Raw genomic sequence first — 25688 nt, 5'->3', positions numbered from 1 at the left:
ACATTAAGACCAATATTTAGAAGTATAACTAACATTTTGCAAGATCCCTACTAGTCATTTCAGATTAGACCCACAAATTCTCATGCTTCAATTACAAAGATAAATCATCCAATGGCGGCTCTTGTACCCAAGGATTTGTTTTGTCAATTCCACCTTGCCACAAACGTTGTTCTGTGCAGTATTGTTGTTGTCATCAAAGTATCAACATGGCTTTTGCAAACGTGAGACGAGTCATGATGAAACACAAATGTGCGGCAAAATGTCCCCTACTAGGGAAATTTCTGTTAGAATGCATCGAAGAGGATGTTGGTAGGTTTGTAGCAACATCAGAGCTCTATGAGGCTTATGGAAGTGTTGTTTCAGTCTGGACCAATGGAGATAGTATTAACAGGCAGACTAAGTTTTTTAATAAACAAAGCGGCTTCAACAAGATGAGTATACATGTATATGCTGCCATCAGTGCTTGTATAACAGTAGTTACGCCACCACAAACATGCATTGTATCTTGCAATAAGCAAAATCTTTCTTCAAAGAATTGCTGAAACAACAAAACAGCCACTTTATTCCTACATTTCTCACTTTGTCGACAGCAAGTGAATAAAAACATCCTGCAGCATAGCCAAAAACATGAATGGAGCATGCGGCCAGACATCAAAAACGACCAGAGAGGCTACAGTGGGATACGATTGAAATGCCCTCACCACTGCCAGGATATGAGTTAGGCAGGCAATTAATGATGCAGTCAATCGCAAACTATATGGAAATAAACCCTCCACTAGTTCCTTTAATAGAGATGAGTATTCACGCCTCTCAGGGGTGACTGAGTTGTTGCTCCTGCATCTCCTGTATTTCACTGGTCCTTATGCATTAGAATAAAAATGTATCCATCCTTGCATTTCACAGCTTCATTGGGTCCCAAGTGACAACAGAGAAGCGGGGGTCTGTGCCTTTGCCAGTTGCACCATTTCTAGAGGTGAAGTTGTCGTGAATACAAAGACGAAGTGGTGACAGTGGAAGAGGTGCCCCGGAGAGATGCAATATCAAGCAGAGGGAAAACCATGTAGCCTGATGATCATAGAGAATAAGGGTCGAAAAATTCCATAAGTCCTTTTTCTGATTGTCACTACAACAGAGTACTCGTCCATTTTTTAAGCAAGTTTGTTTGCACATGTTGCCATTGGTTTTAACAGAGATGCCAAAATAAAAATAATCATCATCATCATTTGGTAACAATAATCAAAAATCCAAATCCTAACAACACAACACTTAAATTGCATTGCTTATGAGTGAGTTAAAATGCAGGAGGTACAGTTTAATATGGCAAATAGTAGGTGCATAGTGTCAAAAGTTGTTTTCGTGTAACGGCGACAACAATTTTAACAATGTATCAATTTCTTTAGGCAACACATTGTAAGCAATATCTTTCGACAGCTTAGAATCGGGAGGTGTGATAATGAGTTAGTCCAAGACATTACATTACAATAGGGCAACAGAAGCTGGAAGAACTTTTTTAATTAAAGCAATACGAACATGGAACAGTTTGCCAGCTTTTATAAACAAACAAGCATCGCTGAAATCTTTTAAACGTGCCCATAGGGATAAATTTTTTAAAGAACAATTAGAATGGATGGACAGTCCCCCAAAATCACATTTTTTTGGTTGCCAAACATTCCTTTGGGTGAATGTATATAAGGAAAAATACTTTGAAATTCCATCAATATGCCAATTTGTGCTTTTTCGGCAGCCACGGTAAATTTAAAAACTGTCCTACAAAAACAAAACTTTGCACACATAATACGTTATCCTTCTACTTTTAAAGCAAATCACAAACCTTTAAATTTTTTCTTCCAACTTCTTCAAATGGTCCTACTTTAGCAGTCACCATCGCGGCCCTCAAGGAAAGATAAAATAGAAGCAACTTTGACTGGATTGAAAAACTAGCATTTCAGAGAACCTGTACTACTATACTTTCCACTCTAAAAGGTTCATCTCTAGAAATGACATTCTTCCCAGCCAGTAAAATAAATTCTCACGACATTACGCGTACACAGCATGTGAAAGAGAATAATATATGCAAATCTCTGTGCTATTTTTGAAAAGTAAGTGTGATTGATAAAAGAAAAGGTTAAAAAGAAGTAACGATTAACCCGAGTTGTGCTTTATCCTGTTGACAAAAAAAGTGATTTCTGATTACCTTATGAGTTACCGTAAACGGCTGTAAGGACCTCAAGGATCATGTCTGTAAACATGTGAATGGATCATGACATCTGCATGACATGATTTCGCAGTTTTTCATTTCACCCTAATTCCAAACATTTTACAGACATCACTTTGCTGAAAATAACCTTACAGAGGTAAAGAATGAGCTTTAAAGCTGCTGGCAACTCATCATACAGTGATAAGGCTAATAGAGCAAGAGATATCAATCATTAAATGAAAGACAATGACCTTTACTAATAAAATTTACTTTGATACATGGCGTCACGTAACCTGCGCTCAAATGTCAGTTGCAACACCGATCGTGATCGAAAATATAGCAGCGGTGTGAAGGTATTCAAAATAAAGTAACTGAATTCAAGACACCCGGGAAAAAATAAAATAATTTCCCAGAATGACATCATCTACCAGAGATATTTTAACTCTTTCACTGCCATGGGTGAGCGACTACAGTCGACCATAGGGAGAGGGTCAAAGGCGACTAAAGTCGACAGACAAAGCATAGTAGCTAGACCAACAGATTTCATGTTCTTTTGTGAACTGGAATTCATTATAGGAGCGGTTACAAAGCAAGAAGGCCTTGTGGCATTTTGTTTGTGATTTCATCGTGATTTTCTAGTACTTTTCGACAATTTTTTCGAGTTTATCAGTGCGTGTTGTTTACAGGGGATTTAAAAATGGCGACTCAATGAAACTATAGCACAAAGGATGTTTTGAAAGCAGTTCTTCAAGACGATGGCTCCGAATTTAAGGAAGAATTTAGTGACAAAGAACATAGCGTTCCCAAAGATATGTCTGATGATGCTATGTCTGAAAGTGGAGGAGAAAGTGCCGTAGAAGGTGATAACCACAATGACAAAGCTCATGTGCCAATAAGCAAATCTGGAAGACAGAGAGCACATAATCCTTGGCTTCCACGTTGAATTGGGAAGATTATGATGATTTCGACCTGTTCGAGTTTGACTGGCTTCCCAATTATCAGTGCCCTCGTGGAATTCTTGTTGACACAAATGACTTCAAACCTGTGGATTACTTTTCCCTCTTCTTCCCAGATGAAATGTTAACCCTCATGGTCGAGGAAACAAACACGTATGCAATGCAGTACTTAGACTCTACATGCGATTTTCCTCAGAGTTCCCCGTTGCACAAATGGTATGACTCTTCCGTTGAGGAGATCAAGGCCTATCTTGCCCTTCAGATTGCTATGGGGTTATGCCAGAAACCCTCACTGGAAGATTACTGGAGCACTTACTGGATTACCTTCACAGATTTCAAGAGAGTAATGCCCAGAAACCGATTTGAAATTTTACTAACATTTCTTCATTTCAATGACATTACTAAACAAATCCCCAAAGGGCAGGAAGGTTATGACCCGCTGTTTAAAATTCAAACTCTCCTGGACATTTGGGAGTCATCATATGAGACAGTGTACCAGCCAAAGAAAGGTCTTACTATAGGTCAAAACCATGGTAAGATTTACAGGCCGAATTTTTTTCCATCAGTATTTGCCAGCCAAACCAACTAGATGTGGTATCAAGGCATTTATTTTGAGCGAATCAGATAGTGGCTATTGTTTGAGACCCAAAGTTTACACTGGCAAACATTCTTTTCAGCGGGAACCTGGTACTTTACTTACGGAAAGTGTTGTAACCTCATTGTTGGATGGATATGAGGACAAAGTACACATCGTTTATATGGATAACTTTTATTCTTCTCCACATTTGTTTTCTGTACTTGAAGAGAAGAACAGTGGGGCTTGTGCGACAGTTAGAGCCAACAGAGTGGCAATGCCAAATGATCTAAAGCCCAAGAATTTGAAATTGTCAAAAGGAGATGACCCTGTATTTATGCGTAGTGATAATCTTGTCGCCTGTGCTTGGCATAACACGAAACGGCTGACATTGCTGAGCACAGAAAACACTAACTTAACCATTGATAAGAGAATCAAGAGCAAGGGAGCTGTTGGAGGTGACCGGACAATTGAAAAGCCTGTGATTGCTGAACAGTATACTGACTGCATGGCTGGTGTAGATCACCTAGATCAATTGCTTGGGTCTTACCAATTTCCCACAAGTGTTTCAAATGGTATCACACCCTTTTCCACAGAGCCAAGAAATTGGTTTGGTCAGTGGTTACATCTTTTACTGCGAAGCAAGCGAAAGCAATAAATTGGACCCTGTATGGTTTCGGCAGAATGTCATCACTGACCTTCTGGAGGACTGGGAGCCTCGTCATATCAAGCAAGGCCGCCCAAGCAATACACCGACTCCTCAAAGAATGACAGGTCAACATTTTCCTGGCAAATATGAGAACAAGAAATTCAAACCTGACTGTGAAGTTTGCTCCGATAGGAAAAGTGGCAAACGGCATCAAACCTCATATTACTGCAAACAGTGCAACATTCCTTTGTGTGTGGTACCTTGCTTTGAGCGATACCACACATTGAGGAACTATAAGGAGTAAAGTGCAGTCTAACGTTGACATTCAGCTAATAAGTGTCACTTTTCATTATGGAAATACATTACACCCTAATGAATGTGCCAAAATTTGATTTACTACTCAAGTTCACATTTGCCCTTTGATTTTATTCATTTTTTTAGGCTCGATTTCTAGCCGCCGTTAACAAAACCCGGATCCGATAGAGAGCAGCGGAAATCAAGCCTACTTATATTTTTCTCTGTCTACACAATCAAAAACTCAGACTTAGTTACTTTAGACTTAGCTGTGAAAAGTCTGTATCAAAGATTTTGGTAGCCAAGTAAATGATTACGTTTTCCCATAATTCCTTTTGGGCTATAAAAGTCACGTGACACTGGTTGCCATGGAGACAATGTTTACATAGAGACAATTTATTGGGGAGTGTTGTTTCCAAGTTTAAAAGCTAAACCTTTTTTACTTAATAAGCTGTTTTTGAAAATGGAAAGCATTGTACCCATACGATTGAAGCTGCAAGGTTTGTTCAGCATTGTTGATGTGCCTAATTTCAGCCAGTGCCATCTAAGCCTGGCTTTCAAAAGCAGTTTGCAAACAAAAAAAATTCATTTCATTAACCAAAGAATCCCCAGAATCCTGGATATTTTTTTACCATTGCAAAAAGGAACCTAATTAACCCACGGAGAGTATGTCCACGGCGCTGACTTGGTTGGAGGACTCTTCTCTTCCTCAAATCCAATATCAAATCAATGTGATCTTGGAAAATCAGTATTGGACAATATCAAGGGCAGTGGAATGGGTTGCTCTGGGGGAGGAGTAGGCATTGAGGATTGTTCTGGTAGGCAGGTACTGTTGATGTCTGATTCCTGTTTGAACACCACTGGCTGACGACTGAATGGCAGGATGTGTTTTCCTCTAAGATTATAATTAGTTGATCGTTCATGCAATAGCTCAGCTATTCCTCTAGGGACTTTATACCCATGGATAGCTTTGCAGACACCATGTGGCCATTTTAACAATTCTTTGATTAAGTGGGGACAGCAGGTTTTCCTACGTATATTATTTCATTGCCGTGTATCATATTTATGCACTTTATTATTCATAACAAATAACTCACTAAAATGATCGGGTAGTTTATTGCTCTTACAATTAAACATAAAAAGGATTATTTGCATGTTGCTGATTTCATGAATATTGAGTATTTTTAAGTTTTGAAATAGCAGTTTGGAAGAAGCTGTGTATGGAGAAAGTGTAATTATTCGTAACACTTTTTTTTGAATTTTGAGTACTTTGTCCAGTCGTGATTGGCAGTTATTTGCCCATACAATATTTCCGTAAATAAGATGAGGGTATATCAAAGTGTAACACAAGCTCATCAATAAAGTCTGATTTTTCCTGTTGACAAAAAAAGTGATTTCTAATTACCTTATGAGTTACCGTAAACGGCTGTAAGGACCTCAAGGATCATGTCTGTAAACATGTGAATGGATCATGACATCTGCAGGACATGATTTAGCAGTTTTTCATTTCACCCTAATTCCAAACATTTTACAGACATCACTTTGCTGAAAATAACCTTACAGAGGTAAAGAATGAGCTTTAAAGCTGCTGGCAACTCAAAGGCAACTGGTTTAGATAATATTTCAGCGAAATTATTGAGGGAATGCCCTGACTTAATCGCTGAATCTCTCACCGTAGTATTCAGTCAATCCTTGATAACCAGTATCGTCGCCAATGAATGGAAATCTGCTAGAGTTACCCCACTGTATAAAAACTCCGGGAAGCGTACTGAATCCACAAATAACCAACCAATTTCAGTAATTCCAGTGGTGGCCAAAGCTTTTGAACGCATAGTTTACGACCAGATATACACTCGATTGCAAAAACGTTGACACCTAAAAAGCATAAACCAAGAACGATGAGACCCAATGGATTTGTGGGTAGTGTTTAAACAATAACCTCATTTCCATAATAAAAAATTTACCATTCTCACTCTTTGCAATAAAAAATAGAGTGCTGACTTAATTCTTTCGAACAATTTCCTACCAAATATTGCTTAAGTTCATTGACTGATTTGAACATATGCAAATCACGAATTGTATATATCACTCAAATTGGCCCTTGTTGGCCAACTTGGATACTTTAAGGTAAGCTTGGACAGTTTCCATCATTCACCACGTGCAACTAATTTTGGTCATCAACTGTCGCACGAGAATACAATATTATGCAAATCAATTTAGTACACTTATACCCATAAAGCCATTGGGTCTCATCGTTCACAGTTTATGCTTTTTAAGTGTCAACGTTTTTGCAATCAAGTGTCTAAGTACCTAACTAAGAATAGCCTCCTCACACGTCATCAATCTGGTTTCCCCTCTCTACACTCCACGGTTACGGCACTACTTGAGGCTTCTGATAGCTGGGCTTTGAATATTGATCGTGGTTTTGTAACAATTGTCTTTTTAGAATCATGCTTTTCTCGCACTCCACAAACAAACACCGCTTTCTCTTGCCATTTTACGAAATATCAAGGTTAAGCATGCTCACTAACTGCCTGTTTTCGGTTTCTCTACGTAATTGGTGCGTAATTGGTGCGATGAATCAAAAATAGTTCACGAAAAGTTTTTTAGCCAGCTCATTACTCAGTCACATCAGGCTACATAGACAGTTGTATACGCTGTATTCTTAGAAATTGTAATTTAACTAATTACTTACATCACAATATATGCAACTGTAATATACGTGTTATCTCAGGGCTACTGCTAACCAAAGAAAATTATAGAAAGGCAATCAAACTTTTAAAGAAATGCTTCATTCTGCGACGTGCACTTATTAAAATGTGTTGTTTTCACGATGGGAAAAGTTATTCCTATTCCTACAAGACAGAAACCAATTTCATATTTGCAATCGTCATCCTAATGTTTTTAGGAACAACACCCTACTAGTCAATCAGTGAAGGGCTCAACGTCGTTGATGGCGGAGAAGAAATTTTTGTCTGTCGTTATACAGTGTTTGAAGACTTCAGGCACATTAATGCAAGATTTGACATCTATCTCATTTCTATTGACACGCTTGTTTCTGTGTCAGTAGACGAACAGAAAACAATAATTGTTTTGACTACTTACAAGGAAAAACTGACAGCAATGAACCTGGCACACAAACGGAAGAAGGAAAGGACAAGAAAACATCGTGGCAGTCACAAACACAAATGCTCACATAGCAACATATTGTAACATTGACTTCAGCCCTCTCCCGAAACACATCTAATCAAGTCCAAGAAAGCAAAGATTACAAAAATGAACAATTACCCACTACAAATACAACAGCGAGGGACAAAACCCACATTGGAACAACACTTGCCGCCCATCCTAAAACTCAAATCCTGATGCAAACTGCCATCGCACACATAAATGGAAACAAACAACAATGTCAAGCTCACATTCTACTGGATACTGGATCACAAAAAACTTTTATTACTCAAGATGTAAAGAACAAATTTAACCTCAAGAATATAGGAAAATAACTTCTAGAAGTCACCACATTCAGCGTAATTCAAAGAACAAGACAAACGTACGACATAGTCTCATTCCAGCTGAAAGCAGAACGGCAATATCAACAAAAAAGCCCTTCTGACCACCATCATTTGCCCTCCACTATCAGTTTTGATGAAATCAAGGGACTTACCCCTAGTCAATTTAACACATACATCAGAACATCTTAACATCGATATCCTCATTGGAAATGACTATTACGGTCAACTAATCACTGGAAAAAAAGTCAAAGCAAAAAACATAGCATTAATTGCCATGGCCAGCAAGCTTGGATGGCTCCTATCAGGACCTGTTGAAAAAACAAAACGCAATGAAACAGAATCAACGTTGGCGTTATTTCGGCAAAATCTCCCCTACTAGAGAAATTCCTTCCAGAATGTATCAAGGAGGATGTTGGTGGGTTTGTAGCAACATCAGAGCTCTATGAGGCTGAGTTGTTTCACTCTGGACCGATGGAGATAGTATCAACAGGCAGACTAAGTTTTTAAGGTAAGTATATATGCTGTCATCAGTACTTACATAGCAGTAGTTATGCCACTACAAACGCATTATACCTTGCATAAGCGAAATGTTTCTTCAAAGAATTGCCAAAACAGCCACTTTATTCCTACATTTCTTACTTTGTCAACAGCAATATAAGAAAAACATCTTGCACCACGGCCAAAAAGATGAATGGAGTGTGCAGCCAGGCATCAAAAACGGCCAGAGGGACTACAGCGGAATACAATTGAAATGCCCTCACCGCTGCCCACCAGGATATGAGTTTGGCGGGCTATTAATGATGCAGTCACTCACAAACTATATGGAAATGAACCCTCCACCAGTTCCTCCCATAGAGGTGAGTATTCATGCCTCTCAGGAGCGACTGAGTTGTTGCTCCTGCATCTGCTGTAATGTCACCAGCCCTTAACATTTCAAAATCAACTAAATGTATGAATAACTTTTTAAACGGGGTAGTAAAGTCTTGTTGTTGATGCATTCGAATAAAAGTTTCTCCATCCTTGCATTTTGCATATTCATAGGGTCCCAAGTGACCCCAGAGGGGCAGGGGTATGTGCCTTTGCCAGTTGCGACATTTCTAGAGGTGAAGTTGTCGTAGAATACAAAGGCGAGGCGGTAGCAGTGGAAGAGGTGGCCCAGAGAGAGACGCAATATCAAGCAGAGGGAAAACCATGTAGCCTCGTGATCATAGAGAATGGGGGTTGCCAAATTGCGTAAGTCCTTTCTCTGATTGTCAGTACAATAAACAGAGTACTCGTCCATTTTTAAGCAAGTTTGTCCGTGCAAGTTTGCCATTGGTTTTAACAGAAATGACAAAAAAAAAATAATAATAATTATCATCATCATCATTATTATTAAATAACAATAATTAAAATAATGATAATAATTATAAGAAATCCAAATCCAAACAACACAAAACTTAAATTTTGTTGCTTGTAAGCGAGTTAAAATGCAGGACATACAGTTTTAATATGGTAAATAGTAGGTGCTTAGTGTAAGCATAGTGTTAAAAGTTGTTATCGTGTAACAAGGCGAGGATAATTTTAACAATGTAACAATTTGTTTAGGCAACACATTGTAAGCAATATCTTGTCACAGCTTCGCATCGGGATGTGTAATGATGAGTTAATGCAAGACATTACGCTATAATAGGGCAACAGAAAGTGGCAGAACTTTTTTAGTTCAGGAGGTACGGGCATGGAACAGTTTGCCAGCTTTTATTAAAAACACGGTGAGTTGTAGTTATCTAATGATGAATATGAGTTGAACAGGTATGTGTATACATGTACATGTGTCTCAGTGATGCACCTTCGAATGCAAAATTTTTACGTAAGGTACTACAGAGAAAAGATTCATTTAAATACATGTATGGCATTAGCTTAAAAAAATGTGATGGTCACAGCAAGCAAAAAATAATGATACAATGCAGTTTAAGTGTTACAAAAGAAGTTCAAACCTGTAACAAGGCACTATACTAACACAAGGGGTTTGTTTTAGTTTTGTTAGAGGTCTACTTGTACTTTCTCTTGTGCAGTAATGTATCAAAATTAAGTGAGTAATCTAGCATAGATTATCGGGAATATCAAGCAGCTGTTTTTTTTTTTTTTTTGCAAATTGGAGATTAACTTTTATCAAACCTATTTTGAGTCAATCTCCAAAACTGCCAGTTGGCCCCCTCTGCCATCTGTAACAACAGACTTCAGAGGTATTAGTTTCAGTGTAGTAACATTAGACCATTGTTTTTGGTTTTTCATTGACCTTGACTGTACTTAACCCTTTTTTGAAGTGATACTAAAATATTGTGAAAAGCACCCCTTGCAAGAAAGTTAGATATTTTGTTTCCATTATCTTCTTGTTTGACAGGGTATCAGACAGTAACAATTAGTAGTGCTGTGATTGTTATAAAACATTTGAAACTGAATCTTTCTATCCAACATAGAAGAAATCATTATGCAAATGTCATTTGAGTAGGAAGAAGCCTGCAGTTTAATCTCTACTTTCAATATGATAATTTTTTTATGATTGTGGGCATTAGGTACATTATGTATGACAAACAGAGTAAAAGTAGTTAGCTTCAATTCTAATATGGCATCCATTTTATTGTCCCCTCAGAAGAAAGGGTTAAAACGAGCCAAGGTGCTGAGGCACTCCACAGCAATTTCTGAGGAGGACAAGACCAGATAAATGCCACTCATGACTAACGAGTACAAATCTGAATCAGACAATGAAAATGGCAGGGACAGCGACAACTCTGATGTGGAACAAGCCAGAGTGAGAGTTCTCTGAATCAGACCCATTCCTTGGAGGAGCAGGGAACTCAATGACCTCATTGCTAGCCTAGATAGGAAGGTAGCCTGAAGACAGACTGAGAGGAGTGCCAGGATGACCATGTAAAGGTGGACTGGCCCCAACTCCTCTCGTCAAGCACCATTGAATGTACAAGCATTAGCTCTTCAGTAAATGAAAAATGCTACAAATAGCAGTTTTCAATGGAATGTTGTAAAGCCAAAATGAAAGCAATTACTCATACCAATCACAACAGACCAAAACATTGCAAACAGTCAATCAGGAATTATTTATATGTAACACCTTACAGGTGTAAATCACAGGAAAATGTGCACGTACAAGACATGATCGATTTTTGTTACGGTTTTGCTTTTTATTGGTTGTCAAAGTAGCAAGAGTTTTACTGGCCAATAAGAGAGCGAACCAAACACGCAATTACTTTCGATACTCAATCGAAAACCACTCTAATTGTCATGGTTAGAGTCATGGTAGTTGAAAAGCTTGAACTAACCCAGTGAAATTTTTGTAAAAATGATTGTTGAAAATAATGTAACCCTGGGTCTGCACTAACGCTTTTGAACAACTTGATGCTGATACATGCTTGAAATGTTTACGTGGGCTGCATCCAACTTAATAAAAAAAATTAAAGTTAAAAATTATGCATGCAATTTCAGTGCTAAACAGTAAAGCAAGCTTTTACAACCAGTCAAACAAATCAAGCAACAAATGAAGAAAATGGCCCTAAGAAGGAATCCTTCGTTTAATTTAATGACATTTAGAGCTTCTGCTACAGTCCACCATACCGAAAGAAATAGCGGCTGTATATTATACCACAATCCCTTACAAACATAACACAGCCAATAGGCACATAGACCGCATTTTTTGCAAAATTCGTCTCTGCACCAAGATTGTTGTATATGCTGGGTGGTGTGGAGTTTAAAGTGTCTATCACCCCTTCACAATTCCTTTCATTCTCAAAAGTAGACGTAGAAAGGAAGCCAAAAAAAGTCAAAATCATGAAATTTGAAGTTATTCCAGACTTTTAAAACGCGATCGAAATCACAATTATCGAAGTTAAAACCGCGCCAGAAGAGGACTGGCACTAGTGGAGTTGTGATGTCGACCCGGTATCTCGGTAACAAACACGCAACAAAACATAGAATCGGAGTGACTTCTTCGCGCTGTGTTTACCTTGATTCGTTACCGATTGCTATGTGGTTAGCCTTCTCATTTTTTCATGTGTAGGTTCAAATGTGGTAGATGTAATTCTGAATACCCTCAAAACCCAAATGAATTTCAGTGTTGTTTGGAGATTGATGTGAGTGGAGTGCCTGTCCAGTGAAATGGTTTTCAGGGGAGGCTACAGTGGGCACTTTCAAATTCAATAAGAATTTCTTGTCTTTTTTTCTCTCAGACACCTTACACAGATATCCGGTTTTTGTTTGGTCAAGACAGCATCTCAGTTGGCATAGAGTATGACATCATCTTCTCATGAGTATTGTAATGAAATGTAAGTGAAACCAAAGTTAGACCTCTATGATTAGCACCTTTACAGCATGCATTGCCTGATTTCAAACTGAGATAGCCTGGGCTGTAAGAACCACTAACCGCGACACAAACAAACAAAATGGCGGCTTCTTAAGTAATGGCAAGAGTTGAGAGTAAGGTTTGATTTAGGAATTGCACCAGCGCTTTGTACCAGAACAGCTGATAGACCACGGTGTGCAATATTACATTTTACCGGTGGATTCAGAACTCAGGCAGAAATACCAAGCCATATAAAAGAACTAAAAAATAAACTGCCCAAAGCAGGTGATTAAAAGCATCAGAAAATTTCGTCCAGTTCATTCACTTCGTGAGCGTTTTCTGACCTCTGACAAATTACCACACAAAGAAACCGAATACCACTTGAACACAGAGAGAGAATCATTAGAGCATTCGAGGACAGGGAGGAAGACTACCTTTTAGTCGCAGAAACGCTTGGAGTGAATGAATCAACAGCAAAAGTCATTGTAGTGTGCTACATCAGAGAAAGCAGGGTCCAGGAGAGACTACGAGGTGGTAGAAACAACGTGCGCATGGATAATGGGATTGGCTTGAGCAAACCATCAATGAAATCTGTCTACTCACACTTGCTCAGATAAACCATTAACTGAGCAGACGGCTACCAGTCAAACCCGAGATCCATGACCACACCATAGTAAGGACATTAGATGGGATGGTGTCCCACCCTGCTGACAGAAACAGACCTGATGTGCTGAACAAGCAAGTCGATTGCACCACCTGGTTAATGAAAAATGCCGTAGTGCACCACTGTGTGTTTGTCAACGAATACAGCTATAACATTTGGACTGCCAGTCATCGTACAGCAGCAGGGAGAGAGGACATACCGCTAAGTGTGCAGCCAGTGAGGACAAAACTACTATGACCATGGCGATAACGCCTATCAATGGACTTATGTTTTCCTCAGGAGCTGTTGGCAGAATGAATGTTGCACGTTTCAATAACTTCCTGGCAGATGCAAAGACAAATCTGGATCCCTACAAGTCTGTGATCTCTGTGTTTGATGGAGTGCTGGCCTACCGAAACCCGGCCATTCCAGCCCTAAACACAGAGCTTAAAATGCTTCCCCATTACAGTCCTTTCCTAATGTGACAGGGTCACTAGACACGTATTTTCATTATTTTTAATATTTCTGAGACTCTCAAATTCTATTATTTTATTTTCGCATTCAGGAATTTTCTGCTTTAAGTTCGGTAAACGTAAAGCTTATGCACTGCCTAGGAATGTTGGGTGTGCATGAACCATACTATTGCTAAAATCTGTTTGCAGGAACTAGGTTTTCGTGGTTACTTTCCGGCAAATCATTTTAATTAAGTAGGAGTAAACTTATTGGCCTAGATAAGATAATTAAGTAAAGGATATCCTTGCCGCCATGTTTTACTACAGAGGAAATGGTTTCTTTTGGTTTGGCACCACATTTCTATTGTACCGTGCTAAATCACTTCCGTATAAATATGGGTAGGCCTTAGCTGTATTTCAGTTGAGTTTTGGGAATCCTACTGAAGAGATTGAAGAGGGGTAAACAAAGTCAAAATAACTTTCTTCTAGCAAGATGTAATCTGTTAGTCGTTCCCGATTATTTTACTTTAGTTTATTTGCTTGCTGTATTGCTGATGATCTGTTAATAAATTGCCTGGAGAGTCCTTGAATCCTTATCATTCCTACTCGCTCAACCGCCGCAGTCTGTTACACTAACATCATGGAACAGGCAATAAGCTGTCTGAGAGCAGCAATCAAGGCCGACATCTCACGTCCGGAAATTCGAAGACATATGCATAACAGAGATGAGGCCAGAGCCAGAGGAATCCCACTGGAGAAGTTTCAAACAAAATGACTGCTTGAATATCTGCACAGAAACATCGACACTGTGACCACAACTAAAAGTGCGCAATGGTACCACTTTATGCAGACCTATTTGCGAAGATCTTTGAATAGCGATATTATCGAAGGGTAAACTGAAATTCAGAACAAAATAATTTTTGAAATGTACTGTTCAAATGAAAATTGTATCTTGTATAGTGAATGTCAGGAACACTCAGTTGTTTGTAGAAAGGCATTAATATTTGTCTACCCACACTAACACCGTGCAGGTATGCTATTGAAATTTCAAACAGTATGACAAAAATGTTAATAAAGAAAATATTTGCTTGCAAATAGGATTTTTATGCCTCTTCTTCCAAGTGAGTAGCTTTCAGTTCCCTGGGGGCCTGAGACTTGGGGTGGCATGTATTCACATTTCAGCTGATACCCTCTAGGAGACTTAAGTTGGCTATGTGACCAGGCGTCCACGTGGGTTTCACTTCATTTCATCTTGATGGTGGTTGAAGACATGTTTTTTTATTTGAGGTGAGTTTCATCATTTTTACCCTCGTTAGTAGTTCTCCTAGCCCATTTGTTTTTGCAAGTTCAAAGCTTTTTGTTTTGATTCAATTTGTTTTCTTTTTTCTTGGATTTCAGTTTGGTCGATTTCTTGTAGTCTGCTTGCACGTGTGTGTAGTCGATTTTACGGTTTGTCTAGGGTTCTTTCTTTGGCTTGGCCTCTTCCATGGCTATCTCACCACCTACAGATATTATTTTGGGCCTTTCATTTGTTCAAAGGCTAGGTTCCACGCAAAACAGTCGAAGCCATCTCAGCACTGACTTTGATTGGGAAATACTGCCTTCAGTAGGTGACCAAACTAAGTTTACCACTGCCTCTTGCGAGTCGCTACCGATGTCCAGCGATCACAAAGACCGTATAAAGGACAAGAAATCCACGCCAGGCGCTATCCCTAAAAATCCTACAGCTAGTGACTTGCCTCTGTTAGCTACACCAGATGTTTCCGCAGGCCTGGCCTTTGCAAATACACCGCCCAGCAAAGCTTCTTTTCCCTGCAACGAACTCACTCGCTTACAAATCCTCAAGAACACCCAGAGCTATAGATCCGAAACTGGAGCTACAACTACAGCTAGCTAACCTGGTTGGCCATTCATTGGCACTGAGTACAGAGTCTGCATTAGCAGGGAAATCATTGGGTGACCTCAAAGCGTCACAGAAAACTCTTTTTCCACAGCCATGGCCCAACATATATGCGCCAGATGAGCCGAAACTTTATAATGATTTAACATGGCCCGAATTTTCCGCTGGTTACCTTGTGATAATTCAACAAGCGGATGAACCTGTACAAATAGCAGATTACATTCGTCACTTTCACCGACTCATGGTTCTTGCGTCCACATACCAGTGGTCAGCAGTTTGATCATTTCATTATAAAGTCATTATAAAGTCATTTCATTATAAAGTCAGTTTGATCATTTCATTATAAAGTCTTACGGTCCATAGAGTTGGGCCTTGTTTGGTGGGGGGACAGGATTGTTCATTTCAAACCAGCATTTTTCACCCCCACTACTCTCCTTATGGAGGGCACAACAAAGGTGTCCAAACCTACCAGCAAGGCGCCTCTTCTGCCATCCTCTTTATCCACTTCCATCGCTCGGCATCAAATCTTCGATGCTTGGAGCTGGTACGATGACTGTTCTGTCGCTGATTGCCCAAAGCAGCATATCTGCGTGGTTTGTAGGCGCGCACAACACAAAGCCTTAAGTTGCGCTAAGTGCAAGTTTCCCGTGCCTACCCGCCGTCCAGATCAGACCACTCGAGATCAACTATCCTGTCCCTCGACTACCCCACCCTTGTCTCAAGCCTCCGACTGCCTTTTATGTCCTTCCTCGTTCATCGTCAACCTACCCGGGCAGCTTCTTAGCTCTTCAACTTCACCTCGGTTGCCCGTGAAGTCCTCCCTCATCTCGCAACTAACAACTCTCCTGTACCCTCCAAAGTCAACATTTCGGAGTAGCAGCATTGCCTTGTTACGTACCACGACAAACACCTCTGTGATTTCCTTGAGTTTGGATAGAACATGCCCACTATCAAAGCTGCTCTGCATGGCTGTACCATTGTTGAGGAATGGGTAACTTTAACTGGCTCCATCAAAATTCCTAAGAAACTCTTTCCAGATGTCTAATCTTGTTTAAATGATTTCAGTTGGCAAGAGATTGACATTAAGGTAAGTTTAATTACTTCACTGTCATTGACGCGTCAGTTTATGATTCCTTGATCTCATCTCTTTTCCTGTTTAGTTTCCTGCAGATCAAAACAGGACGGATGAAATGGCTTTAGAGCTTATGGCCATTGAAATGGTATGTACTTGTGTACAAGAAATAACCTTTTGAAGTCTATCACAAGTTTGTAGTGATCATAGCTTTACGAATTTTCGTTTTTATTATTCACAGGAGTAAGCTGGCGGTACTCGGGACTTTATGGAAGATATTTTGGATGAGTTGATAATGTCCACTGATTGTGAGTCGGTAAGTTCCTTAGTTTGTATTTGGAGCCTCAACTGTTTGTTTCTAAAAAATAATGGCTCGCAAATTTTGTGCTTTCCAATGCTTCGGCAACTCATCTTCTACTCCCTAGATTCACGCCACCAATATCGCTCTTTTGCTGATATTTTTGCTGATAAATTTCAATTGATGTTTCCAAGAAATGAATTCAGAACCTTGAACTTTGAAGTATGACAGAAGGAGGAAGGGTTAAAGGGGCTGAGACGGTAAGGGATGAAATTAAGTACTCTTATTTTTTCTTTTTTTGAGACGCTTACAAGGTTTATTTTAATTTTGCCAGCAGAATAAGGAGAAGAACTCTCATAATAAAAGATTGCAGTTGGAGTGTGAAACCTGTGGAAAAACGCTCACTCATGTGGGCAACCTGCACATGGCAACAAAAAGTAGTATAAATACTCGAAATGTGACATTTTTTGCCGAAAATTGGATGTACAGCACCGCAAGAGGTAAGTACAAGAAAAGCATGCTGCTGAGAGGGAATACAAATGAAACACCCATGGCGCAACGTTTAATAACACGGCACTTTTCCAAACACATCAAAAGATGGCTGACGCTACTCAGCCAACCAATAGGAAATGTTCTGCAAACAAAGAAAGTACAGGTAGGAAGGAAAACTTTTTACTTTATCAAAGGCTAAAATTGTTAGTGATACTGTGAGGATCACAAATTTCACTCAAGAATTATCTTACCATTGCCTATTTTATTTCTTGTCAAAATCACTGGGACTTTGTTAAATGAAATACACATTATTATCATAATTATCATTATTATTAATGTGTTAATTATTATTATTAATGTGTGTGTTCATTAGCAGAAAACTCAACGAAGACCTCAAAGTTCGAGAAGTCAAGCCTGCCACTGTTAACCAACAATGTCTAGTTTATAAATTTCAATGTAACCTGTGCGATGCAGGATATGTTGGTTACACTCGCGGCCACCTCCACGAACGCGCTGATGACACAAACAAAAATCGTCGTCTATTTGTAAACAGTACTTGAGCAAACATAACTCGAACGTGCCTTGTTGTCTTTCAGAACAATTTCACGTGCTAGCTAAATGTTCTAAGAAATTTGATTGCCTAATTAAGGAGATGCTTTTCATAAGAAAACTTAAACCATCCCTAAACGTGCAAACAGACTCGATTCGCGCAAAGGTATTCACCTGAAGAACTTGTGACCCTTCGTTAATATGCTTATTTGTAGAGACTGTAAAGTATGGAAATCAAATCTTCGCATTAATTTATCCACTTTGCCTTGAGAATGGTGTCACGATGACACCAAAACGTCGGCTATTAACTTTAATTTTCGCTCGCTTATTAGAATAATGTAAATTAATTAATTAATTGATTTACAACCCTCTTTTAAAGAAGCAAGGACTACTGCTAACAGGACACCACCAGGAGGACTCCAGAATCTTGACTTAGCTTCCAGATGACCAACAAACGTTGTTCCTGAATACAGACACCATTGGCATAAAATAAGCACTCAGTTTAACCACGAAAACCGCCTTCTTCAACTGATACAATTATTGCCTTTCCTCTCTCCATCCTCAAGAACTTATAAACCACCTTGATCAAATCCTTAATAATAGAATTACCTTACTAATTACAGCTAGTGTTGTAATTAAGTTACAATTTTAACTAGTATATTTGTAATTTCATTTTTTTTCTTCTTCCCGGACTTGATAACTTAACTATGTTTGAGTGGAAGTATTTTGTATTAATTTGCTTGTTTATAATATAATAAAGTTGTTATTGTCGTTGTTGTTCTAATGACCATGTTTCAAACACTCAGCGTCAACATGATTACAATGCTATCCCTAAAGGACTAAATGAGATGAGGGTTGCACCAGTCACTGAAAACGAGGCCTGGAAACAAAACGTAACCTTCAAAATATCTCACTGTGGTGTCTATTGCAGAAAAGACGTTCACCAGTTGAAATTGGATGCAGATCGCGGCAGCTTCGTAATTCAAGATCTAAGCAAGGCTTTGAAGAAAAGAAAAAATGACAACAACATCCATAACGGTTGTCTTCCCAAAGAGCTACAGAGAGATACAACACATTACTATGAGAGATACCAAGAAATGCACCATGACAAATAAAGTTCTGAACATGTATAAACACAGGGCGCAGGAGTCAAATTTGAGGTAAATTCCGGCTAAATTCCTTGGAAAATTGCGGTGCAAACCGATTTTGTTGATTTTAATGCAGGAAGGTGATCTAACAAAGCATTATGGGATCTTATTATGCGTCTGTTTAAAGATTAACCCCAAGCTGGCTATGGTGGTCTGTGGGGAAACAATCATCTCTCTCTAAAAAGCGTGCTGAGAGAGAGAGAAAAAAGACAAGGGATGAAACTGATACCAAGTGACTAGTTCAATGTGGAACAGAGCATACTGGTGACGGAAACAGAAGTCACTTTCTGCATAGTGCTGCATGCTGTGGGTGTGAGGTCACCTGTTACTAATTCAACTTCAAAACAACAGCTGATCAGGTGATGATCAGGTAATCTGAATGTGCCAAAATGGAAAATACTCTTCGACAAACGGCATTTGCCACAAGACAATGGAGAAAGGAGTAAGAAATTAAAAATGGAAAGCAAATAGCTCTTTAGTAATTGATAAGAAATTTTAGTTTTGGACATCAATAATGATTTTCGAGCCTACGTTCAGCCTTGATCAGTGCAACAAGTGTGAAGACTGGACTAAATATTTACTGTATTCCCCATTTGAAGGCTTTTACAGAATTTCTAATACAACGAGACAAGCTGTGTTATGAATAAACAGTTACTACAACAGTACCGAAAGGAGAAGGAAAACTTGACCCTGGAGGACTACGAGCTGGGAAGAATAATAAGGGAGGTCTTCCCGAATGTCCAGAGAGTACAAAAGTGAATAAATGGAAAGCAAACTTGGCACTACAACTTTGGGGAAATTCTTGCAAGCAAAAAACCATTCAGCGCATCCTCAAGCACTGCTCTCTGTGACGATAGCTTCCAGTCGTCCAATTTACTGAGTGAAATCTCACAGTTTGGATGGCAGTTATCCAGTAGCAGTGAACGATTTCATGAATGGATTAAAGTAGATTCATAAGATTTATAGGACGGAAAACGAGTGCTGCCAGAAGTGAAAATCTACACAAGTTGGAACTTTTCTGTGCATCTCAATAACAGGGAAATAAAGAAAGAAAATTTTGGAATCTCAAAGCAGCAATTTTGCAAAAATAGCTTCCAGTCCTGCGCACAAACTATCATAATGCAACTGATGACGTATTTCTGTCACCAGTCCATTGAGTAGTAAAACTGCTCTTGTCAGCAGCTGCCATTGATCAGAGGAGCACTCAATCCTTCGCTCATCAGTTGTCTCATCTTCCACTTCTGATGCCTGTCAATCGTACATCCAATGACCCTGCAGTTCAGCATTTTAACAACTGCACAGTAAATAAACTAATCAAGACAGTTCTTCAAGACTGGAATGTCAGATCGGCGAGATCACAAGAAGGCCAAGTATTCCTCAGAAAATGTAGACGAGCATATATCATTGACTCGGACAAAGACCAAACTTTCTCAATGTTTGATGTAATTTTCCTTGGCTAGATTTTGGCCGAGGTTTAAATCTAAGAAGAAGTATGCTCATGTGAGACTTGCACATTTCTCGAGTCTTTCTTGCACTGCTGTGCAATCGTGTAGTTTTATGCACTTTACTTGGTATGTTCAGCAACAACTGTTGTCATTTCAGTTGTCAATCTTCGAACATTGTGAAATAACAAGCATGCCCAGTTCCGAATTTTTTGAACCGTAAAATATGGAATATGATTTTGATTTCTATTTTGTATAATTTTTTTATGGTACTTAGACTTATGGACAGCTGAATTGTACTTAACTCAGTCCTATTATTATTACAAATTATTATTTCTCTTATGAATCTCAGCACGAATCTCAAACGAAAACTTACAAGAATTCATCTGTCTGCGGCAGCCCTGATACATCTTCGCAATTGTCAAGCACAGATGATACCAATGATAGTGAATATTGTAACACTGGACCCACAAAGAACATAAAGTCAAATGGAGAAAATGAAAAAGCAAAGAACATGATAAATAATTACCATCTGCACAGCACAATCAAAAGTTATAAGAAGCAGGTTAGGAAAACACATTCATGAAAAAAAGATATGATGGATAGTTTTAAACAATCTTCAAGTAGTACAATTTTAAAATATCATTTACAAAAAATCCCACCTAAATACCTCTTAGAAAACACAACCCATAGCTTAAACCCACATCGGATCGAAATTACAGCAATCTGACTGGCTAGCAAGGACCAATCAGTGTGCACCATTTTCGATCCTAACATCCTTCAGTAGTGGCTATAAAAACCCAAAACTGCCATATTTTCTGCGGAACGGAATTGAGTAGAACACACTACCTTTCCCCATAACAAATCTTCAAGAAGCAACTGATGAGAATCATAAGATTTGAAACCGGGGCCTTGCTTGTAAACTCACATTGCTTACAGAAACTTACAATGGAGGACAACTTCGATGATCTTTTGGTATCACACACGGACACCATTCCTTTCAACACAATCCAACTGGATTACCAAAAACCTGGATGCTCGAAAGACTATGACCAGGACAGTGACTCATCGGACGAAATACCAAGCTACCAGCCTCCAAAAACTGAAAAAGAACAAGTTGTAAAAGAAGAAAAACAGAGCAACGCCAAATGAAAACGAAAACCTGAAGCAGAAGTCAAATCCTCAACTGAGGCCAAAATCAGAAAAACGGCAGAATCCATAAGAAAACTAAAAGACATTTGGACAAAAAGACCTGTCCCAAGTCACTCTGTTACAGCGTGTGGGCAAATATCCTGCCAGACAAACAATTTATAAAAGACGTTCAGATGGTTGAGCAAAAAGCCAAGCAAGGTTTTTTTTCTGCCTTAACCAAGTTTCACTAATGCTACCTTGAACAACAAAACAATTAAGCTTCAGAGAGATAAAACAAAGGCTCGCTGTATTGGCAGTCTCAATGAGAAAGGCTTGTCAAACAAATCCAGAAACAAATTGCCAACAGCGAACATTTTAAATCTGTCAACTTTAGCAGCCAATTTAGAGCAACATGCTCAACTATCTCAAATCAAGAATGTCAAATCTACAGGAAACTGTAAACAATAAAGATGTTGAAAAGTACCTTGGTCTGTTTTCTGAGTGTTCTCATACTAACGCAGATGCAACAAGAACAAAAGAGCGCAATGAGCGCCGAAAAAAGTCTTTAATACAAACTTCTTCTTTAAAACAGGGCGATGAAAAGTTTATCAAAAATCCTCTCCAAAAACGTCTTGTTAGATGCCGAGATCAAATTGCTGTCAAAGGGATTAAAATTTATACCAACACCCGTGGTCACAAAAAATTAACATGGATAGATAGTTTATTAAACACAATGCATCACAGCCAAAGGCTGAATTGCGTAATTGCAGGATTTCAAACATTTTGCAAAGTGAATGCGTCTCAGAGACAACTTCCACGAACAAAATAAACCAATTTATGCCTTTTATGTAAAATCAATTTGGGATGCACCAGCTCAACCATCTGTTCCCTTAGAAACCTATCTTGACAAGGTCAAACAACAAATTGCGGAGATACAAATAGCCAAGCCAAACTAAAAATTGTCACGCAAAAACATCAAGCATTAAACGCTATCAAACATCGCAGTGACCTAAATTAAAAAAAAAAGGGGGGGAAAGACGCACACCTGTTGTCATGGACAAACAAGATAAAATACAAGAGGGTCAAACTCCAAATAAGTGACTTAAATAATTACAGGCCTCTTGACAATCCAATGGTCACACAGACACAAACAAAAGTGTCTCGCTTGATTTCAGAACTACACCATGGCAACTACATAGACAACATGACTAGAAAATGGCTTCTGCCAACACCAAATCCGCCACGAATACCTGAATTCTACACCCTTACAAAGATACACAAACCTACTTTGGTAGGTAGACTAATTGTATCAGGCTGTGACGGGCCTACAGAAAGAATATCATCATTTGCTGACACATTACTTCAGCCTATTTCTAAAACACAAGCATCTGAAAAAAATTAAACTAGATACCCCCAGAATTGTAAAATTGACAATTCCCAAACAAAGGTTTATACATCCCAAGATCCTCTCTAATGCTTTTATTTTCTACTTCTGGGCTTCTTCTTTGTTTTAAAATGCACGCCCTTACAATTGCTTGATTTGAAGGGCTAATGTTTATTTTCCGTTTCCATGGTAACCGCTCTTGATTAGCGTTGTTTTTTTACCTTTTTACCCCAAAGACAGCACCCCCAGAGTCTGCAATGAGCCTGGAATCGTCAGAGAGATGATGCCTGGCACTTTTTTCATATCATGGGAGTCTGGTAACTAGTGTTTACAAAACTAGAAGCTTCTGAGAAACGCGAGCAGCCATTTCGAAACTGCGAAGTTACTTCAGAGCTTGTCTCACGTCTTTACCCGTAATGTTACTTTGTTTCCAGTTGAGACCTACCTTTGAAAATGCCAAGAACTAAATCTAGGTCGATACGCCGATCTGTTTCGCGTGGAAAGCATTCAAGGAAGCCCAGAGAAGAACCAGGTTTGAGTGCAGATGTTCCTTTGGCGAAGAAGATTTGTCTTGATGAAAGCGCTTCTTCGGTGAAAAGCAAGGAGTCTCTCTCCAATAAAAAAGCCGAGCGGATACCGCTTTCAGGATGTCAGCATTCTTCGGAAAGCACTTGTGCCCTGTGCTGTTTGTAAGGTGGTTTGAGAGGCCTCGGTTGTGGTTTGGCGAGAATGCTTGTTTTGCAATGTTCAAACAATTCATGCCGTGCTTTGACAGAGCTTCCCACTTCAAAGAAGATTGCTCATGGAAAAGCCAGATTCTTTGACATTAACAGGAGGTTGGCATTGGCTATGCGAATCATTGGACGAGGCAGAGCCAGTTTAACCAAATTTTGCGCGGTTATGAACATGCCAGGACTGGTAGCAAAGAAGTCGTTTACTACCCACATGAAAGCAATTGCTTGAGTGTCTCAGCAGGTAGCAGAAGCTGAAATGCAGAAGGCTGTGAGGAAAGTTTGCAACATAAATAAAGCTGAGGAAGACGAAGTCGCTGATGTTGCTGTCTCCTGCGATGGTACCTGGGCCAGGAGAGGTTTCCAGTGTTTGCATGGCATGGTTTCTGCGATTAGTGTGCCAACAGGAATAATTGTTGACATTGAAATGAAAAGTAAAGTGTGTTTCAGGTGTCGTGCAAACAGCAACCTTGATGTAAACTCTCAGGAGTACATTGATTGGATTGCAGCACATGGGCCCAAATGCCTTATGTCTGGAATGTTCTTGTTGAATGTGATGTATATAGGAACTTGAATCTGATTAATTTTCATGTCTTGAATGCGTGTGGTCATTGAATGTGATCGTTATCCTTGAATGTGATCAAATTTGAATTCTTAATTTTGCACCATTTGGCCTTCCATAGTTGACTAATCTGAGTTTGAACCAGTTGACTTCTTTTATTTGTTCTTCCCAAATGAAACATTCTACTTGATTTCAACTGAGACACACATTATACCAGTCAGTATTTAGATTTAACTGCTGACTTTGACAAGGCAAGACAAGATAAGGACATTTGTTTCATTAGAAATTGCAGTGGGACTTTGTCAAAAACCTGTACATGCAGGTTAGAGTTGAATTTAAAAAGGCCAAGCGAAGGGTTTATGTGTGTTTTTACATTCTCTTTGTTGTGTGATTCTTCACCGAATTTTCTGCTTGATTAACTAATGGGAATTGCAGCGCGACATGCCCTCGGTTGTCTACCACGTATTTCACGTTTATCTGTTGATTTGTGAATGAAACTCCGCTTTTAAAACCATCTTATCATCCTTAAAAACAGTTTTATGTCACACGTAACAAGTTTGGAAAAATTTTTTGAGAAACTCGTAAGAACTAAAAAATATGGCAGAACAAACGGTCCTGATAATTTGATTAGAACGTCGGCGACAATACACGACCCAGATGTAACATGTTTTTCGGATGACCGGTGAAGAATCAGGAAAAATACCTTTAGTTCAAAAAAAAAACAAAGCATTATCTTAATAACTACTGTTTTTGGGCGCTGTTTTTATTACACGAAAACCTTGCAAAGTAAAAACTACAACATTCAAACGCGCACGTTCGCATATCTTCCGATGTATAAATCAGGGTAAAAAACACACACGCAACGAGGTATTTGCATAATAACGCAGTGCAAATAAATTTCATTTTGCTGAGCCAGAGCCGTAAACGATGTAATAAACTTGTCTCCATGAATTTGTAAAGGTATGGCAAATAAGCTGAATAAGTGTTTGTTCTTTATTTAAATGATGTCTTAAATTTAGTCCATATTCGGTATTTCACGGCAATTACTAAGACGATCTAAAGGAAAAAGACAAAATTAAATGAAAATGTGCGTCAATAAGGTTCTTAGGTAATGAAAAGCGCTTGCAGACGACTGTTGGTTCTTCGACAACCCAGTTGGAAGAAAGCGCAACAGGCATGGCTGATGATTTACCAGTTTCCAACCCTTGTGAGATGCCCTGTAGTTCTACAGCAAGCTCATCCACTCAAGCTATATCGATGGCCTCACAACCCTCTCGTCCGTGTGAAGTTCCCTTGAGTGCTAAAGAATGCAAAGACCTAATAGGTCAGTTCTTTGGTACAAACAAAGTGGTACACGGCTATTACACAT

The 25688-nt window shown here is 39.1% G+C and overlaps 1 protein-coding gene and 1 long non-coding RNA gene across 2 annotated transcripts in view; one reads left to right on the top strand and one right to left on the bottom strand.

Annotated features, from left to right (window-relative positions):
* Positions 1–359: 359 nt before the first annotated feature.
* LOC146488648 (uncharacterized) overlaps positions 360–25688 on the bottom strand; it is a 51814-nt gene continuing 26485 nt past the window's right edge. Inside the window, exons 2-3 of the long non-coding RNA XR_014866511.1 lie at positions 1832–1892; positions 360–1065 (exon numbers count right to left, since the gene is read on the bottom strand). This is a non-coding gene — a long non-coding RNA (uncharacterized LOC146488648). The remainder of the gene's footprint in view (positions 1066–1831; positions 1893–25688) is intronic.
* On the top strand, positions 3713–11411 carry LOC146488650 (uncharacterized). The gene is made up of 2 exons (XM_085119158.1): positions 3713–9039; positions 9192–11411. The coding sequence occupies exons 1-2, from the start codon at positions 8770–8772 to the stop codon at positions 9417–9419; spliced, it is 498 nt and encodes a 165-aa protein (XP_084975284.1). The 5' UTR covers positions 3713–8769; the 3' UTR covers positions 9420–11411.

Source organism: Pavona decussata, unplaced genomic scaffold, assembly GCF_977016875.1.
Source record: "Pavona decussata unplaced genomic scaffold, jaPavDecu1.1 SCAFFOLD_9, whole genome shotgun sequence".
Classification (NCBI taxonomy): Eukaryota; Metazoa; Cnidaria; class Anthozoa; order Scleractinia; family Agariciidae; genus Pavona; species Pavona decussata.
Note: the sequence above shows the minus strand (reverse complement) of the source record. Positions and strands in the feature narration are given on the sequence as shown.

Coding starts and splice junctions, on each gene's coding strand:
- LOC146488650 (XM_085119158.1), top strand. CDS start 8,770: ATGTTTCTTCAAAGAATTGCCAAAACAGCCACTTTATTCCTACATTTC. Junction 9,040..9,191: donor CACCAGTTCCTCCCATAGAG/GTGAGTATTCAT, acceptor TTCGAATAAAAG/TTTCTCCATCCTTGCATTTT.